This window comes from Dermacentor variabilis, chromosome 9 (genome assembly GCF_050947875.1).
Source record: "Dermacentor variabilis isolate Ectoservices chromosome 9, ASM5094787v1, whole genome shotgun sequence".
In the NCBI taxonomy this organism is placed as follows: domain Eukaryota; kingdom Metazoa; phylum Arthropoda; class Arachnida; order Ixodida; family Ixodidae; genus Dermacentor; species Dermacentor variabilis.
Genome location: NC_134576.1, coordinates 142,492,759 through 142,512,962, shown reverse-complemented (window position 1 = coordinate 142,512,962; position 20,204 = coordinate 142,492,759). Strand labels below are relative to the sequence as shown.

The following is a 20,204-nucleotide window of genomic DNA, read 5'->3' as shown; positions in this document are numbered from 1 at the left end:
ACGTGTATAATTGAATGAAGTAACTTCCCTTGGTGCTTATTCTTAAAGCGGCACTATAGAGAAAATTAATTTGAGTTGTATATGTGAATTACTCTTCTACGTTATCAAAGAAAACAATCTTATCATAGGAGGCGAAGCTTGGAAAGCCAGAAAAGAAGCAAAAGCGAAAGACGGGTATCGACGCCACCTTGACATTCCCGCGCCAGCTCGCTGTTACGTGATGTACTTTGACGGCGTGTGCACGGACCCAGTTAAGTTTCTATCAGCAACAATGTACTCGGGTTTTCTTGGTAACATTTCATTAAAAAAAAGAAAGAAAAAAAAGAAAACTGAACGCAGCAAGTGTCAAGAGGCTTTACTGACCGCCCCAACGTCCCAAATACGAAAATAGTACTTTGAAATCCATGATGTCACACAGACGTACCGGTCCTGAAACTTTGACGCGAAATTAAAAAAGAAGAAGAAAAGGAATAGAACTCCTACACTCATTAATTGTCTTTCAAAATATAAATATACCGCCGCAAAACTTACCAGAATGCAGCTATGAAAGAATACATTATCAGCGTCCTTTTAATGCCCCTTTTAGTGTGCATTTTATATAGATTATAGCTTATAGCGTAAATTCACTGTAGAGAAAAATAAAGTGTTGTATTGTCACACGAAGCGCAGTGAGCCTCGTGTCCACGTGGCTCGATTTCCTGCCACCAGACCCACTGCCCGTCCGTGTGCAAAGCGAGAAGTGAAGTGTTGTGGGCTTTCGGTGGCGTAGCGGTGCTGAACGAGATGTTTTTCAAACTGACTCATCAAAGAACGCACGTGAAGTTCGCCCTCTGCGACGCGGCGGCTGCACAGGATGGCGCATACTTCTAGCGTTGCCTAATTTCCTGCTGATGAATTCCTTATTTTTTTTAAACTATACAAACGGCTGCAAAACGTGCTTTTGAGTGGGACGCCTGCAGCGCACTTACCGCAAACACGATTGTCGCGCTCCACGTGGTGCGTATCTACATTAGAGAAGTGACATGGACGGAACAGAGAAACGGTGCGGTCCTCTTCTATCGTGTTTATCTGCGAAATAAACCTTTCTTTTAACGCTCTATTTAAAATTGTTACCTTGCTTGCGAGCTTAAATAATCCTATATTCACGAGATAGTACTGACTCAATCTTTCTAGATTTCGCGAAAGCCTTCGACAAGGTTCCTCACAAGCGCTTGCTATTAAAGCTTTCTAGGTTAAACTTGCATCATAACGTGCTGCAGTGGATAAAAGAATTTCTGGCAAACCGTACCCAATTTGTTCACGTTAATAATCAAGCCTCTAGGTCTCTTGCAGTAACATCAGGCGTCCCGCAAGGGTCAGTCCTTGGTCACCTTCTATTTTTAATATATAATAACGACCTACCAACACAGGTCTTCTGTAACGTTCGTATCTATGCCGATGACTGTGTTATCTATCGCACAATCAGCAACCCCTCTGATCAACTAACTCTCCAAAGTGATTTAACTTGCGTCCAGGACTGGTGTAACCAATGGCTCATAGAACTAAATCCCGATAAATGCAAACTCATGTCATTTCATCGAAAACGTAATCCTTTCCTATTCCCTTATACTATATCGCACGTCACGATAGCATTAACACAGTCTTACAAATACTTAGGCGTAACGTTGTCTAACGATCTAACTTGGAACGCGCATGTCACTAGAGTGATATCATCTGCTAACAGAAGCCTTGGTTTCCTAAAACGTCATCTACGTCTAGCGCCACCAAACCTAAGATTGCTTGCATACAAGTCACTCCTACGCTCTAAGCTGGAATATGCCTCTGCCATCTGGAGCCCTAACTCCAAAATATCTAACAAACTGTCTAGAATCAGTACAGAACCGTGCCACAAGATTAATCCATTCATGCTATTCATATAATGTCAGTATATCATCGTTAAAAGCAGAATCCGGCTTAACAGCCCTGACTTGTCGGCGTCGTATCGCTACTATGTACTTATTTCATAGGTTTTTTTACAGCTCACTTCATCATCCACCCTACATCAGTCTTCCTGCACGCATTTCGCTCCGCATTGGTCATCCCCTTCAAGTCGCCCGTCCACGTGCGCACACTACCACTTTTGCCACATCATTCTTCCCACGTTCAGCCTCGGACTGGAACGGCCTTCCACACGACATCGCCGCAATCATCTGCCCCTCCACGTTTTCGAACTGTATAATTAACATATTTACCAGCTAGCAAACTTGCACCTAAACATCTTTTTCCTTGTGTATTTAATTTCTTTTATTAGCTACCCACCCCTTATGTAATACCCCCAATCCTGGGTGCCTTTAATGTAATAAAGTGAAGTGAAGTGAAATAGCACTATGTTGTGGAACTAGATAGGATTTACTACCTTCCCTTGCTTTGTGCGTTATTTTATGTGCATATTGTAGAATTGGAATGGCTGATAGTCCTGCATGTGATGCTTGCGGATGCGAGGATAACATTGACCGCTTATTGTGCCACTGTCCTCAATTTCAAGCACAAAGACAATCTTTGTCTGAGGAAATTGGATGATCGTCCTCTGTGTGAACAGACAGTACTAATGGAGCGTCCCCACCGATCACAGGCTCAGAAGGCAGTGAAGGCACTTTGTGCTTTCTCAGAACGTCTGGTTTGCACGAGTGGCTTTGACTCAAGTACTGTCCGTGCACAACACACTCTCTCTCTTCTCTCTCTTCCCCTTCTGCCTTCCCTCAGCGTAGGGTAGCCAACCAGGCTCTTGACTGGTTAAAATACCTGCCTTCGTTATCTCTCTCTCTCTCTCTCTCTCGTAGAATTCGCGCGCCTCGTTTTGTACCGAAGTGGCGCGATTGTGAACTTGAAGTACAACTTTCAAACAAATTTCTTAAAAACTTGTTACATACTGTTCACAAGTGGGAAACGCAGCAAAAAAGTAAATAATAATAATAATAATAATAATAATAATAATAATAATAATAATAATAATAATAATAATAATAATAATAATAATGATAATAATAATAATAATAATAATAATAATAATAATAATAATAATAATAATAATAATAAAAACACATTGCAATGCGCTTAATTAAACTGAATACAACTTGCCTAATTTCTCCCTTTACTAAAAAATAAAATGAAATGAAACAAAGATTATTATTATTGTTGTCCAGTGCACGTGACGAAAAATTGGCGCCTCGTGGAGATGCCGGCTATTCCTCTGTTATGACGTGCGGTAACAAGCGAAACACTTTAAGAAATGAACCGTGATAAGAAGTGAAACCAGGCTGGTCAATCAGAAAGTAATGGAATTACATAGTGATGGAAACCAATCTTGAAGCCCACGTTTTCGCCAACTGCAAAAGCCAGAAGCGACCGGTGACGACATCGCCTCCATTTTCTTTAACATTACCCGTTCAACCACAGCGCGGACTAGTCGTAGCTGCAATGTGCTTCCTCAACGATTTCGGGAAAAAAATCGTACAAGAACTCAGGAACTACGTGTGGTACCCAAGTTGTGCGAACAAGTACCGCTCGAGACTTTGTTCTAGTAATATTAGTATGAAACTGCGTGGTCCAATCCGGACCATGCTACGTTTCAAGTAGGTCACCGGTCTCAGCACGTCATGTGAGATTGCAAACTTTCGTCAGTGATAAAAAAAAAAATAAAATAATGGTGTCAGTTTTAGCCCAAGGTGAAGCATCGAAAGCGACGACAAGGTTGAGCATTGCGCTGAAGGCGTCTCAGATCAATGGCGTGATCGCAAGCGCCACCAGCGGGGCTGCAGGAGTCACACCTCGATGGTCGACGAGGTGAGACCGAAAGTGAACTGCCGGCGCCTAACAGCGTCCAAAAAGAAAAAAAAGAAAGCTTATAAAGATTTAACTTGACCCTTTACTGTCTCTTGAGACCAGACGAGCGCATGCATGCGCCGACGGTGTGTTATATACACACACTGCTGCTCAGCGGGAACGCCTATTGCTCGTGCGCGCATACAACACTCGTGCAAGCAGCGGAAGCCATGATGCTGGCCCATAGCTGGCTGGGGCATAGCCGATTGTGCGGAGCGCGACGGTGTGCCCGCTTGGCTTTGTCGATTATGCGGTCAAAACTGCGCTTCTCTGAAGACCTCCTAAACCTGCACGCGCGAGCCGCGAGTGCAGGATTGTGCTTCGAGTGCGCTTCGATACCATTACAGCACGACGACGCCAACGGCGCGAACCTGCCTCAAACATCCGTATAATTACTATCGCATTAAAGCGTCAAGCGGTTAATCTACTGAGCCAGCTGATTGGCATTCCTAGCGAGAGAGTGCTTTGAGTACTCACCATATAGGCATTGTGTCGCCGGGCGCAGCCTCTGGGATCTCATTCTTTGCCTTTACACGTATTTATTAGAGATACAAAAATCTCGTGCTTCAAGTAAGTGCATGACCGGGTCTTCTCATTCGCGTCGTCTTCAATAACCCTGAATGAAAAACCAGGCAGAGGCCACATAGTTAGCCGAAACTACGACCGAGGTTGCTTAGGATTATATCGCAGTGCTTGGTTTCTTCAGCTTGACTATAGCCATTTGTAATGTCCTACTGTTTGTCGAGGTGGCAACGTATTGCAGAACGTCGACCCCGCGTATTTCTGAGAGCACAGTTACGTACACAGTACCACGGCTGCTTGATCAAAACGTACATGTGCGCGTTTTGATCGAACGGGCGTGACAGTGCACAGTGACTGGTATTGTGTATATATGTCATCGGTAGCTGAAATGATTTTAGGAGAATAATTTTTTTCTTTCACTGTTCCGTCCGTTATCGTGGTGCCCATGTATACAAAGAGCACCGGCTCTCGCGCAACCGGATTGCGGGGCCCGTTCGTCATCGCACGCCAGCTATCGCAGCTCCTCGAGACTCGGGTGCCGTCGCGTGAGAGCTTTGTGGTGTCTGGAGGTTTGTGGTGAAGCGCTCGGGAAGGACAGCCCACCTCTCCCCTGGCCGCCCTCTCCCCTCTGTAGCGGCGGTAGGAGAGGAGCATGACGGTCGCCTTCCACGCCGGCTCTCGCGCCACTGGAGACTAGACGCATATGACGAGTCGGTGCTGTTGTCTACGGAATTATGCAGCGAAACAACAAACGACAGCTGAATATCTTCACTAGAACAAGTGTGCGGGTTTAAGCGCATCATCCCTTTAATTATTGAAACACCTTTCCTGAGGCGTTCGGCTATTCGGTTACATTGACGATGGTTTCTGCTCAATTGTCGAGAGAGATAGAAAAGTGAATGAAAAGCAGGCAAATCAACGAGACGCGCGTTCGGTTTAATATACTTAGCAAGGGAGAATGACAAGGAGATTAAAGTAATGAAACAAAAGAGAGAGAGAGAGAGAGAGAGAGAGCACTAAGGTTGTCGCTTCTTCGAGATATGTAGGCTACATTGGGACTGCAGTCAGTCACTGGGGTTTACAGACTTCAGGAACTGCAGTAATAATGCACGCACTTCCCACACTTCAGAAGCATGTGACCGCGCTTTTAGTGAAAGTGAGTGACTGTAATGCGCAAAACCTAATTACATATACAGTGGACTTAGTTTTGTTTTATTTTGTTTCAGGCGAAACGCAGACGGCAGGACAGTGATTCGGACCTCGCCGTCGGAGGCCAGCATGCTCTGCAAGAGTCTAGGTAAGCGGATCGCCTTGCGCGGTTATCGTGCGATCTGTTGGTCGGTTACGCAAAACGCTTTTGTGGAAAGTGTGGCGTTGAGCGATGCGCGTTCTCACCTGTGTGTGTGGCGACATAAATTTGGTCACTGAGGGTAATTATTAAGAGAATAGTTTACTCGGGAACTCCTAAACAAATTTGTAGGAACAGATAAATCGTGCTGCACGGCATTCACTGCACCAAATTTGATGACGTTTAATCTATTTACATGCCCTGCATTCTTTAAAAGTGCACCTTCGACAATCTGTTGAATTTCCCCGCAATACACCAGCGTTTTCATTTGACAGCACGTTGAAGACATCATATTTTAAGATCATATTTTAGACATCATATCTTAAGACCGAGTGTCAACAAGTTTCAGGTAGCGAAGTCCAGAGGGTAATTCCTTCGCACTTGCAGCACTTTTAATCGGCACTTGGTGCTGCATTATAGCAGTGTTTTAGTCCTGACCAAAGGCTTTTGGCTCTGCGTAAACTTGGAGGGCACGGTTGGCTCTAAATAACTGCGTTATAAAGGGAGGAATGGAGTGTAAGGGTAAATAAAATTATCGCATGTCGTCCTTGAGCTGTAGACCGAGAAATTTGCTAGACCAAGCAACTGCGCAGTGACCTTAAGCGTTAAGTAAACATTGCCGAAAAGTCCGCCGTTTCGGGTAGAAAGAAAAAGAAAAAGAATGGAGAAAGAAAGAAGTGGTGCGAAGGTTACTCCTCAGCACACGGTGGTCGCTGCAGTCGCTGACAGCCCAGCGCAGCTGGAAAAGAAACAGCGTGGGGCGTATTTTCGGTGCCCGCAGTTGACTTCTTTTCTTCCGTACCTTTTTTTGGCTTTCTTATCCAGCTCTGGGATGACCGGCTTCTTTTCGGGACAAACATATCCTCCATCGCTTTATTATCGTGCTTACTTTTCTTTTTATTTACTCGCTTCTTCTACTTTTGTTCTGACTGCTGATCTATAGGCAAAACAGGTCATCCGGCCCCTGTGCTAAATTGCGAACTGAAGGACTCGGGCTGGCGACACATTTCATTTGGACCGACAACTAAATAAATAGAAATTACCCTCGAAATAGGTTCCTCTTCGCTCCTCCATCTGAAGCTCGCTCACACTCTACCTCCTAAGCGGCCGCCGATTATATATATAAGCAGCCACGCTTTAAAGCCGGTGATAAATTGTTGGCGCATCAGATGAGGCGCATACGGCTCGGTTCGCGTGAGTGGAGATAAGCCTCCACCGGCGTCGGGGAGGGCCGCGAAAATGCGGCGTGAGTCGTGGTGACCGAGGTTGCGGAAGGGGGGTGCGGGTTGGAGGGGAGTCGAGGTAGGCTTGATTAGCGGTCTCAGCGGGCGGCTTCCGAAGACGCCCGTGCGACGCGCGATCTCCAAAGCAAACACGCCCAGCGTTGCGAGGGGGTCGCCGTGACGCACCGCGTGAACCGAGAGGGGAGAGTGAGCCACGACCATCTGTCGACCGGCGCCCGGGAACACAAGTCCCGCTCTTAGCGACACCGCGTCCTAAGAAACAACGGGAAGCGCCGCCAGCTTCTTTTGAAATCGCATTCCATGCGGTCAAACGAAATCCAACTTACGCGGCATGCAGGCCACGAGCACGGACACAGTGCACAATGACTTTTCCGCGTCAGTGACTTTCCATGCGCTTTGCCCCGGACTCAGACGCTACTCCTGCTTATCGCCGGTCATGCGCCGACTCTGAAGTACGCATGATTTGCACAGATTAGCAACGTTGTGTCATGTTCCTAGTTTATTTGTGGAGTGTGTATATACGGTGCTCCTTTCAGTCTAAGCGATTGTGAACGCTTTCGATTATTTCCATTTTTATTCTTCTTATATTGCACTCTCGTTTAGTTTCCTTTTCTTTTCTTTTACACCTACGACTTTGTCATAGCGGGCTCCTGCGTAGCCAAACTCTTCGTACTGCTTCAGTTAGAAACCAACAACAACATGCACGAAAAGGACAAACAAGAAGTGACTTTGCGGACAATGCCAGGCCATACCGCTGACATGCATATCGTTAAATACTTTATCACGAATGTTCCCGTAGTAAACATTTGGAATGTACAGGCAGGGTCAAAAGCTCACGGAATGCGCCATCTGAGAAAAAGCAGAATATTTTGGAACCTGGGCGCCAGCTTGAATTTCAAACGTGATGCGTGTACTTGTGCACGAACCAACATAGTGTTGAACTCCCTTAACGACTACAAGCTAAACTTGGCTGATTTAGACTGTTCCGCGGCCCCTTCATCCAGTAGCATTTTGATTTTGCCTGTACATAACAGGAAATGAGCAAGGAAGAACGAGCACTAACAAATAGTAGAAATACGCTACGGACGATGTCCGGCAAAGAGCTCCACAGCAAATTATATATGCGTAAACAGTTAGACTATGAAAAAGCCAATTTGATTTAGTCAGCACACTTCTTGAATCCACACTATCGATTTACAAACGCAACTGCGCATGTCTGATTGACAATGGCGCATATGTTGACGTACCGTGAACAACGAAGAACTAGTTCCAAGTGAGCGCTCGTGCTGGTGTGTCCTTCTTGCATTGGTTTCTTTTGTGGTGGCTTTTCAAACCGAATCAAATTCGAATACTCGACGCAAGTTGAATTGACCATTGCATAGAATACTGAGTATATTAGTGCTCACGTGTTCAATGTGATCAGTGAGGCCAAGCGTTGCATATCACTGCCGGTGCACAAGTATAATGCATTCGACGCACTAATATATATATATATATATATATATATATATATATATATATATATATATATATATATATATATATATATATATATATATATATATATGTGTGTGTGTGTGTGTGTGTGTGTGTGTGTGTGTGTGTGTGTGTGTGTGTGTGTGTCGTACTTCGTACCAGCCTTACCGTGCGATATCATAAGACGGTGAGTGAGTGAGCGGTCCTCATGTTCGTAAGAAAATACGCCACAGCTCATCCTCATCCATGTACTTTGATGAAAGTTTTTTGACAGAGAAAGAAGTCTGCGCCTGCCCACCGTGCGGAGAACCTGCGAAACGAAACGTCTGATTAAAAGGAGAGGTAGCATGCTTCAGATTTAGAAAGCCGTGCTGCGACACTGTTGCATAATTGGCCCTACAAACCGGTTCTCGGTAATGTTTACAGCATGGACAAGTTTCATAACGTAGATGAAAGTCGGATGCATCTGGGAAGAAACCGCATTTGTTTCGGAGCAGCCTCGTTATATCAGATGACTAATGTTTCAGGACATCCTAATAAATTTGTGTCTGTATGCGTCCCCTCCTTTTACCCCTCGCTTAACTTTACCATCGCGCTCTCCCTTAGTGCCTGGATTCCAGCTTCTTCCGGCATCTGCTTAACACATGTTTGTTATACGACTTCAACATAACCAAAATTAGCATGTGTGATGGCATGCGCAATGCGTGTGCGAGCAACGCGGTCGCGTTTGAGGCGCTCTTGTTTTCAACTGGTACGGCGTATGCGACACGGCTGCTACACATAATATATATATATATATATATATATATATATATATATATATATATATATATATATATATATATATATATATATACATATATATACATATATATATATATATATATATATATATATATATATATATATATACATATATATATACATATATATATACATACATATATATACATATATATACATACATATACATATATATACATATATATACATATATATACATATATATATATATATATATATATATATATATATATATATATATATATATATATATATATATATATATATATATATATATATATATATATAACCTATGTTTCAACCTCAGTACACGGTGTGGGCCCGCGGTTTTAAACAGTCGTGTTCAAAAGTACGGTGAGTGCTTTTGAGACGGAGTCTGAGACGGAATCTGAGGTCGAGAATGAGATGTAGGGCGTTGATTAATTCCTCGCACGAGCCGAGGAACGCAAACATGATTTCATTTTTTTTCTCTGAGCTATCGTTCATGGGAAACAAATATTTAGCAAGGATTATCTTTTAAGCAGGTTCGAAGGTTATCTTCTTTAGTCGGTTGAAGTACGCTACATTTGCTTGGCGCTGTGCCGTGCTCCCTAAGGGGTTGCAGAATATAGTGCCTCTCCCTCTTCACAATCAATCTACCTTATTTTACGATTCAATTTACTTTTTTCATGTACGTTGTAGCCCCTTCCTGTATATTTCTACTCGCCGTACTATTGTGTTTCTCTGACGAACGAACGAGCGAACGAGCGAACGAACGAACGAACGAACGAACGAACGAACGAACGAACGAGCGAGCGATCGAGCGAGCGAGCGAGCGAACGAACGAACGAACGAACGAACGAACGAACGAACGAACGAACGAACGAACGAACGAACGAACGAACGAACGAACGAGCGAGCGAGCGAGCGAACGAACAGCTTGAAGAACAAGCTAAATTGTGGATGCTTTTCAGAAAGCTTTATGTGTACTTGTGGCTTTCCTTATAACGAAGGCATTCAGTGGGCGCCTTCGTGTATGGACGCGGAGGAAGAGTAGCGCTATAACATTCTTACATACAATAACCATGTTCCAAAACTGGACGTGAATGTTTCATCGGTCAAATCGTTAAATAAGCACCACCTGTCTCTGTTTGCTGTCAGGCGCCACCAATAATTTGCCTGGCTCGCCGTGTCAGATGCACTTAGTTGTAACCTATTCATAGAGACATTTGGCTGAAAGACGAGCTGTAGCCACTGAAGATACGCAACTGGTGCTGCGGATCTTCGTTGTAGCTTACCTTTGGTTATTGAACAATGCGCAGTGATGACAGGACTAACGTCGCAGATGCAGCGCGCTCAATTTGTTGCCGCCTTTACCGCAGCCAGGACAGCCAGAGCAGCCCCGCCGAGAACGGCTCGAGCGCTGGCTCGGACAACTCGGGCCCGGACTCGCCTGTGGGCGCCGACGACGCTCTAGGGGGAGTGGTGAATGGTCTCGGCTCCCTTCCCCAGCAGCCGCCTCCACCGCCCAGTCAGCAGCAAGCTCAGGCTCAGCAGCCGACCGAGCCGTACCCGACCACTGCCTGGAATCTCTGCAGCGCCCCGAACCAGGAGGCCCTTGGAAAACTGCACCAGGTCAGTGGGGGACTTCTGCTGCATGCCGTCCGTTCTTCCCCACGCCATGCCAGTTCTGTGCAGTGCTACGGAAGGCAGAAAAAAAAAAAAAGACAGAGAGAGAGGAAACTGTTGAGGGGTACACTCCACTAGCCTGTTAACGTTAAGGCTAACATTTTCGTTCTATCGCTCTTTGCGCAGTCGTTAACTTGTTCCCGAGCTTCTTTGTTAACCTCCAAGTTTCTGCCTCATATGTTAGCAGCGGTATAATGCAATGATTGTACACCTTTCTCTTCAACGACAGTGCTAAACTACCAGTAAGGATTTGGTAATGCCTGCCCTATGCACTCCAACCCCTTTTTGTTCTTCTGTAAATTTCCTTTTCATGACCAATGTCCCCTGTGAGCAATCGACTTAGGTAAACGTACCCCATGCACAGTTTCTAGAAGCTGACTGGCGATCATGAATTGTTCCCTTGCCAGGCTATTGAACAATGCCTTTGTTTTCTGCATCTTAACCTTCAACCCTACTCGTGCACGTTTTGGGTTAAGATCCTCAGTGATAATGAGTGGAATGGTAAGGGGAGATAAATATGGCCATGAGGAGTGACGATGAGTACAGGGGGCATGAATTAATATACAGGTGATGAGATGGATGAACCTATGAAATTGGCGAGCGAAAACCCATGACGATTTTCGTTCATGCGCTTATAGACGCGATCGCCTTGAGTTGTGTACCCAGGCTGTTTCTCAATGTACTGCCTGCGATGGCAATCTTTTCCGCATCAAAAGAGCAACCAAGTAAGGGAAGGATGGGGAGGGTTAAGGGTAATTCATGGCATAATTCGTATTGTAAAATTGCATGGAACGCAGGATGTATTCTTACCGGTTGGTTGCACAAGGTTAGGTTATAGTTGGTTACAGTTAGTATTGACGAACGTCACAGAGTGGTAGGTAGAAGAAGTTACTGATGAGAAATAGTGCAGAATTCAAGGGGCACACACTAAGAAGACACTCGCACACAGTCGCACATGAAGCGCTTGCTTACATCTTAGCCGCCATTCAAAATAAGTTTCGCAAAGTGTAGACTTTTCTTCAGGACTTAGGCATTGTTCTGCTTCCCGCTTGGGCGGTGCCTACACCACAGGGCTCTGCGGACTACGCGGACTCGGCGTTGGGTCCCGTGGCCGCACCGTACGCCACCGACGGCTCCCTGGGCGACAGGCTGCACTGCGGAGCCGGGCGACTGGGAGCTGTGTCTCCCACGGACGCCGACCCGCTGCCTTCCAAAAGCAGCCCAGCCACGGCTTCCGCCCTGGATTGCGCCGCTTACGCGCCTTATTACACCAGGTTAGGCGTTGCTATTCAGTGACTGAGGCAGCTCGCAACTGTCTTTTTTTTCCCTAAGAGTAACTGCAGTTCCCGCCGGGCTCTAAACAAATAACTAGTTTCTGAGCAAAGGGGTAGACAGATTTACTTGTAATAAACAGAAGGAGAGGTGCGTTTACCCACCCAGTAGTTATTTCTCTTTCACTTCTATGTAACGAGGAAAAGCAAATAGTAATTGGCGGCCGAAGTAACGTTGAACGTAGCACGTAATTCGTAGGTTCAAAGAAAACGCGGAAATCCGCACCTTAAATGTAGGCTGGTGATTATACGTAATAAGCGTGTACTTTACACAATGCTATATAGTTTATTTTTAGCGAGACTGACTTCCCTTGCTGCCGCGTTCCTGTCTTGGCTTTTGTTCGCGACCGCTCTGCGTATTTTGTACGTCCAAAGCCAACGCTTGGGACGGTGCACCTTGGACGAATGCTGCCCTCAACTCCTCAACACCCCACCCTCCTGTCTTTCATCACAGCATGCAGGCGTACAGTCAGCTGAACAGTGGTTCCTACTCGATGCCGGCGTCGAGTCTATACGGCACCCAGTCTGGACAGGCCTACAGCTCTGACGTCCTCTCCTCATACGGTCAGTACCTGTTTTCCTCCTGCGCGGCTGTTGTCCGCACTTCTCTCGCTGTGTTCCACGTAAAGCGTGTATATCGCGCGCTCAGTATATGAGCTACGACGCGCGACCGCTTTTCCCGCACGCTTAAAAGAATTAAATTATGGGGTTTTACGTGCCAAAACCACTTTCTGATGATGAGGCACGCCGTAGTGGAGGACTCCGGAAATTTCGACCACCTGGGGTTCTTTAACGTGCACCTAAATCTAAGCACACGGGTGTTTTAGCATTTCGCCCCCGTCAAAATGCGGCCGCCGTGGCCGGGATTCGATCCCGCGACCTCGTGCTCAGCAGCCCAACACCATAGCCACTGAGCAACCACGGCGGGTCCGCACGCTTTCGCGTTGTCGCTCATACTGAGCGTGATAGCGCGTCTTGTTACAGGTCTTTGGCGCTACCATGTGTATTTACCACGTGTTGCGCATTTTCGCATGAAATCCGAAAAACGCGTGATGCGCTGATAATAAATTCAGCTCGCTCTAAAGCACAAGTGGAACATAAGTGAATTAATTCCCCGCTCTCAGACTGACTTTCGTTTATTTGTTGTACAGCCCATAGAAACTTGACTCTTCCTTAAGCAACATGGACTATACGGGGTCAGGGTCAGGGTTATTGGGTCAAGGTTGTTCGCGATAGCTCCTTATCCAGAATGTCGATGGTCATGTACGAACGTAGGCGTAGCTACCCACTCAAACTGACGCTCTTGCGTTTAGTTTTTGGTGAAAGAGTCGTATTATAATGATAAGAAACGACTATGAAAGATGCACAAGAGCATGGGAAAGGGACCGCATAAAAATTCGTTCGAAAAACACATATTCTCTGTACTCACTACCGACTACACCAATAAGGGCAAGGTTCTGCTGAAACAGGGGTTTGTCTCTATAAAAAGTCGGTTCATATGTTTCTTATTGTTTTTTTTTTCGCACAACTTTTCTTTCATCCCAACAGACACGTAAGGCCAATATACAGCAATAATCTGGCTTCTACACCGTTTCCTCTGGGTATGCGACAGTCTAATTTCTCTGATGTCTTCGTTCGACCAAGGGGAAGAGACATGTACACCGTGCAGGGTAATACCTAAATCCGAGACACATTGGTATTCACCTATAACATAGCTGGAGTTTCGCCAGTCTGTTGCCGGACAGCGCACGAAGTAGCTGCTCTCCCGCGTATGTGACCCGCAGGCTCCCGACAAGGCTCGTCGGCGAACGCATCGGCTGGCCAGGGAAAGTCGAACCTGGCCCAGACTTACCTGTACGGCGCTGGCGGGTTCGCCACCTCCAACGGCACCCAGAGTCCCGCGGCACAGGCGGCCCAAGGACATTACGCCTACGGTACGGTGACACTCCTGCCGCTCACACGCTTTCTGTCACTCCGCAAGCTCGAAGCCGTGCCGTGTGCAGTGCGAAACACGCCGCGAAAGATGCAGATGACAGTCGACGCAGACATGTAGTGCCTGCGTCGTGTGTTTCTTGTGGTGCCTATTGGCTCTGCAGGGAGCAGTCTATAAAAGCATAAATTAAATGTTGCGCGTACTCTAGTTGGTTCTTGATGGTGGGCGCCAAGTTGCGCTGCGTAGCTTTAACACGACAAACGAAGAAATACTATCATCCTGCATGTGTGATTGTGCATCTTATTTAGCCTTTCTCTGGAGCTGTGCAGCATAATTTCCCATCCACGTGTAAGCATCAGCTTTCACAGCGACGTGCTTTCCTGACGTACATAAATGCCCGTCATTGACTGTCGCTTGGCGTCCGCGCATCTCTTAATACAGCGTGGTTATCAGTCTTCAGCTCGCGACGGGGCACCAAGAGCTGAGTGTAGCTACTGCAAGAACGTCCTGCCTCTGCTCACACTCTAACGGTGCGTAACATTTCTCGGAGTTCAGAAAGGACGTTTTTGAAGTTTTCGGCGTCACGGTAATGGTGGAGCTGCATGGTGTGGCTATTTCAACGTAGCGTCGCTACCCTGCACCCGTCTCCTTTTTACCATTTATTTATTTTCTTTCTGACGCATGAACCATCCGCTCATATTTTCTATTTCATAAATCCGACTTACTAATCTGCTCTAGCTTAATATTTCTGCATGACGTGCTTTCATCTTGTTGCGTCCTAAATTGGCGCTGCCATTCACGTTGTGTTTATGTTGTTGAACAGGCTCGAGCTACGCGGGCGGCGCGTTCGGCGGCTCTGCTCAGGCGGGCGGCGGCGCGAGTGCTGCACAGACGGCGCTCGACTACTCGGCCGGCTACGGCAGCTACGGAGCGCAGGGCTACCCGTACTACGCCCAGGGCTACGGCTACGTCCAGGCAGCTGCGGCCGCGGCGGCAGCGTGCGCCTCTCCGCTGGCGCCCTCTACCTACCAGCTGGCCCAGTTGCCGCCGTCGCAGCAGCAGCATGGTACGTGGCGCCCCCTTTCTCGCACACGCCGAAAGAAGTGCCGCCAATCTGAGCAGGTGTTTCGCTTGGAGTTAACGCCGTGCGAAGCATCAGTTACGAAAACGGAAATCGAATCTAGCGCTCGTTCAAAGGGGACGACACGGAGGTGCTAGATAGCGCGTACAGCTCGCGAAGTGTAATTATTGTGCAGCCTTGGAATCAATAATAACAGAGACAGTTATGTAATAATTATTTGAGGGAAAGCTAGGGTTTCTGTATTCACGAGCCTCTGTAACGGCGGTGTCAATTGCCCCGCCAATTACGGCGCGCAGTGGCGCTGGCTTCACATGTCAGCTTGACTCTGCAGTTAACTGCTTCTCAACCTTTTATTTATTTATTTATTTATTTATTTGGTACATACTGCTAGCCTTAACGAAGGCTTTGGCAGGGAAGGGTACATTCATAAAAGGAAAAAATACATCATCATTCACACAGGGTTCAACGATAATCGTTTACAAGAGGCCTTGGCTTTAGTTTTAAAAACAAGCTTATTCATACATACGTACAGCGACATAGACAATGAACTTCTGGGCGATAATAGAACACTATGTAAAAACCACAGTTCATCACGTAGCAACAAAGATATGATCAGACAGCTTACACAAAAAAGAATCGAGGGTCGTACAATCGACAACCTCTTGTGGTAACAGATTCCATTCTCTGACAGCTTGTGGGAACTATGAATACCTGAAGGTGTCATTGTGAAATCTATACTAAGTTAATTGTTTATTGTGCTTCGTTATTGAAATTCTAGCGTTATAGCGTACTAAAAGCCTGTTTTTGTCTATATTTAGAGCATTGCTCTGGAGAATGAACAGGAATTTTAGTCTCAGATATCTTGCACGATCGCTAATTGTTGGGAGTCCGGCTAAGCGTAGAAGTTCAGTTGGGGAATCATGACGACGGTATTTATCAATCTGGCTGCTTTTCTTGGTACGCTCTCTAACTTCGATATGGCACATTTAGTGTTCGGGAACCAGCATATGGCGGCGCGTATTCTATAACGGAGCGAATGAGTGACGTGTACGCGAGTAGTTTGGTATTGGGTGAAGCCTATCTGAGGGACCGTTTGAGAGAAAAAAGCGCTGAGAGTGATCTTTTTGCTACGTATGAGACATGTTTGTTCCATTTTAGATCGGAAGAAATTATACCCAACTGCTTAACCAGATTTCTTTCGTAAATTAAGTATTTGGCCATAAGAAACCCAATTCCACCGCTGAATGGAGAAATTTCGTGGTTTCAAAACTCGCAAATACAGTTTCACCAGATTTCACGCTTGCCGGCAGCAATAAATCACGTGTTGTAAGAGGTGACTCGGAGACGAAAGTAGTTCCGGACTTCTTAGGAAGTGCAGAAAGTGCATGGCGGCTACCTGGCACCATATAACGGAAGGGAGCGCGATCATTTATCATCCACTGATTTGCCTGGCAGAGTGCCTGCAATGTCTCAAAGTCTATAGGGAAGTCTGGGCAGGAGATTTGTTCCGATAAAACTTGAACCTTTATAATAGTTTACCTAATGGGTGGGAGAAAATGGTGGCTTGGTATGGTGCCTTACACGCAAGTAATAAGAAATGTCAACAGGATCTTGTGCAACATTGATACTCTTGGAAATTCTTGAATGAGAAAGATAACCAGGCTTCGGGTATTTCCCCTGGCTCTGCACACATTTTAACGCCACAGCGGCAGATCCTCGAAGCAGACAGCGCCAACTCCGTAAAAAGAACTGCAATGCAGCCAACGTCGACTTCGTCCGCAACATAGGCTATTATTGACTGTTCTGGCCTCAGCAATACTTACGCCGACCTCACCAATTTCGGAGTCCGCGTAGCGCACAAAACCACGCTCTAACGCACGAATTTCCGTGCGTTAGCGTTCCGCGATGGCTCAGTGGTTAAAAGGACACTAAAGTAAAATATAAAGTCGAGCTGGATTTAAAGATAGGCTTCTGTAACGACGAATTCGTCATTTGTAGCGAGAACAAAGCTTTTGTAAGCGAGAAAAAGACGAAAATGAAAAATTGGGGTGGCGCCACATGTTGTTGATTAAAGTGCCTGTCACGTGACGTCAGCACTGGCTGATTCACAGACAGCGGCATAAAGGGAGCTCACAGCGAAGCTACTTCTACTCGTCCGTTTTGCACGGGTGGTTCAAATTGAGGAGCAGCAGCGGCAACCTAGGTGGTAATTTTTTTTTATGCAACAAATTGATGTATTGGCAGACGGGAAACGACAACATACTTTTAGACGAATAATCCCTCGACTGACTATTTTCCTTTAATTTCCCTTTAAGCGCATCCGGCTCGCAACTGCACACTGAAGCAGGGGTTCGAGCCCTGTCTTCATTTGATGATGTGGCGATGATGAGATGGCCTGACGTCGACAGTGGCTTGATTGAAAGGATGGACAGCTAGCACAGCACATCCAGTTTCTAATTCCTAACTGCTGTCGCAACGCGTCCTGTACAGCGGTACACGTAACCCCCGAAAAGGTTGCAAGCCTGGAAGGTTTAACATGACGTGCGGCTGTTATGCAAGAGGCCCTGGCAATAACGCTCTGCCGCGACCGAGTTGCCGCGACCGTAGGCGTTGGGTAAGCAGCGCCAGAACTTCCGATCGACCTTTCCGACTTAATTGTAATTTCGGGTACTGCGCATTCTGAAGTTCCTGGTCTACGTACCTGGACGTCATTTCTGTGATGTAAGAGTCAGCCCGCACGGCAATCCGATGACGCATATTGGCATCTGGTTGGCTAGTGACGTAGCTTCGCGTTGGCGCTGCAGAAAATGAGTACATATACAGGTAATCAGTGAGGCGCCAAGCACCTGAACAGCCATGGCTTCTTCTAATTTCAAACTCACGTGACAGTGCACGTGCTACTGAAGGCCAGCACGGTGAGAAAATTTTCTCTGTGCTTGTCATTGCCACGTATTGTGAACAACACTCAGACAGGCTGACAATAGATACTTGAAGACCAATGTATAGAAAGAAATAATAAAAATAGACTATCCCGAAACTAATCATTGCAGTAAAAAACAAGAATACTAAGTAACCTACCTGCTCCCAGCCCCATTGGTCGAGCATGGTTGCGTTATCAGTACTGTTGTATTATCAATAGGATTGCTTAGACCGCTTCTGGGCAAGCCACTGCAGAATACACACGGAAAAGCGCGTTAACAGTAGCTACGGTTCGCGATAAAGCCTGCGGCGTTCGTTTAGGACGCCACTTTGTCAAAGCGCTGCTTTGAAGGTTAAATAACCAGAGTATGTGTGTTACGTAGAAAAAACTGTTCAGCGAACTTCGGTCGGTAGCGTGGCCGAGCGGTCTAAGGCGCTGGTTTAAGGCACCAGTCTCTTCGGAGGCGTGGGTTCGAATCCCACCGCTGCCATACTTTTTTCGGCTATTTTTTTTTTATTATTAAAATACTGCCGGGACCTTCGAGATGTTCGACCTCTTGAATACACATTGCCACTTTTGTTTCCTTCCGGACCGTAGCATTCACCATATTTGTATGAGCTCTTGAATTGGTGTGGAAGGGAAGAATGCTCCAGCAGCTTGATGGCGAAACAATCCCTATGGCAAGTACGTTTAGGCTTGTTAATTTTCTGCATGTTTCTTCAGTGATTAAATATGTTTGTGCAAATTTGAGTTTTTTGCCGCAGTAGCAATATTACTTTATGAAGACATCGTGTAAACTTGAGTTCATTCGCTAACGTTTAGCAATTTAGCTTGTTTATTATAGCGCGTCTGGTGAGTCGTTCTTTCTTCGTTGTGAAATTTTAATGAAAAACGAACCTGTTCTTTCAGGGGAAGAATAAAGCTGACTGCCGAAGACGCCCTCCAGCTGTGCTTCAACATTCCGGATGATTCGAGGAGAACGATCCACAGAGTCCGGCGACGATGTTGGAGACACATTTAAGATCGACGCTGGCTCCTCGCGAAAGCTATAGGCCGGGATAGAACGACCCAGAAGCTATACAGAATGCAACAGAATGCAACAACACGCGCAGATGAAAAAAAAAACAAATATAGAGGAGGAGTGGAAGGGATGAGAGGAACACCCTTTCAGAACGTAGACTTCTTCAATTGAGGCTGCTGTTTGCAAAACAATTATTCGAAACGCAGATCTTACGCGTGGAAGCGAAATGTATATCAAACCTCTGTGTAGTGGACAATATGATACTACGTCTTACGCTGGCATGTGTGTGTTTTGACCAGCACAAACGACATTCATTGGACGTGGCGAGCTTCCAGTTCAATTTCTACATGGGCATACATTTCCGGGTTTTCATTCATTACTGGTTGTACCACTGAATAATTGAAGAGTTACATCATTAGAATATCCACTGGGTAGAAAGGGTAAATTAAGAACGAAGTAGACTGAGTTAATAAAATCTATCAGCTCTGAGACTCGTTTTCTTGAAAGTGGAACAATGTCTTTAAGCTCTGTAAAAAGAAAAGAAGATGTTGTCAGTTACTGTGCTGCCTTCATTCGTTCTTTTGTTTGGATGTACAGCGCTCGCTGACGCCAACAAGCATAGTGTTGCCTAGTGACCTGCCCCGCTCTCGTTCTGATAGCTAAGCGCGTGCAGGATTCTTGTTGGGATATAGGTACTAAACCTACGTGCCAAAAAAGAGCCTGCACAAGAAAGTCGACAAAAGATGGCGGTGGTTGGGGTGTTACAGGTGGTTATAGCCAGGCAGACGAGGCTGGCAATTTCTCCGCCTCTAGCGCCTAAATAGCTGCACACCGTGTGTGCTCTGTGTGTTCGAAATGTGTTCGAAAAATTTTTCGCTGTTTTATTCGCAACCGCGCAATGCCCACTGAAGTGAATGAGACGGTACTGGTGGCTTTTCACGGTCATGTGGACCACCGTACCCTCGTGGGAAACGAGACAAGAGGTATTGGTCCCA

The 20,204-nt window shown here is 46.1% G+C and overlaps 1 protein-coding gene and 1 non-coding gene across 2 annotated transcripts in view; both read left to right on the top strand.

Annotated features, from left to right (window-relative positions):
• eya (eya transcriptional coactivator and phosphatase 2) overlaps positions 1–20,204 on the top strand; it is a 95,249-nt gene that overhangs the window by 5,559 nt on the left and 69,486 nt on the right. Inside the window, exons 2-7 of the mRNA XM_075669758.1 lie at positions 5,610–5,680; positions 10,617–10,869; positions 11,995–12,197; positions 12,709–12,818; positions 14,039–14,188; positions 15,011–15,253. Coding sequence (XP_075525873.1) covers positions 5,610–5,680; positions 10,617–10,869; positions 11,995–12,197; positions 12,709–12,818; positions 14,039–14,188; positions 15,011–15,253 — 1,030 coding nt within the window. The remainder of the gene's footprint in view (positions 1–5,609; positions 5,681–10,616; positions 10,870–11,994; positions 12,198–12,708; positions 12,819–14,038; positions 14,189–15,010; positions 15,254–20,204) is intronic.
• On the top strand, positions 18,597–18,678 carry TRNAL-AAG (transfer RNA leucine (anticodon AAG)). The gene has a single exon. It is a non-coding gene; the product is annotated as a tRNA-Leu (tRNA).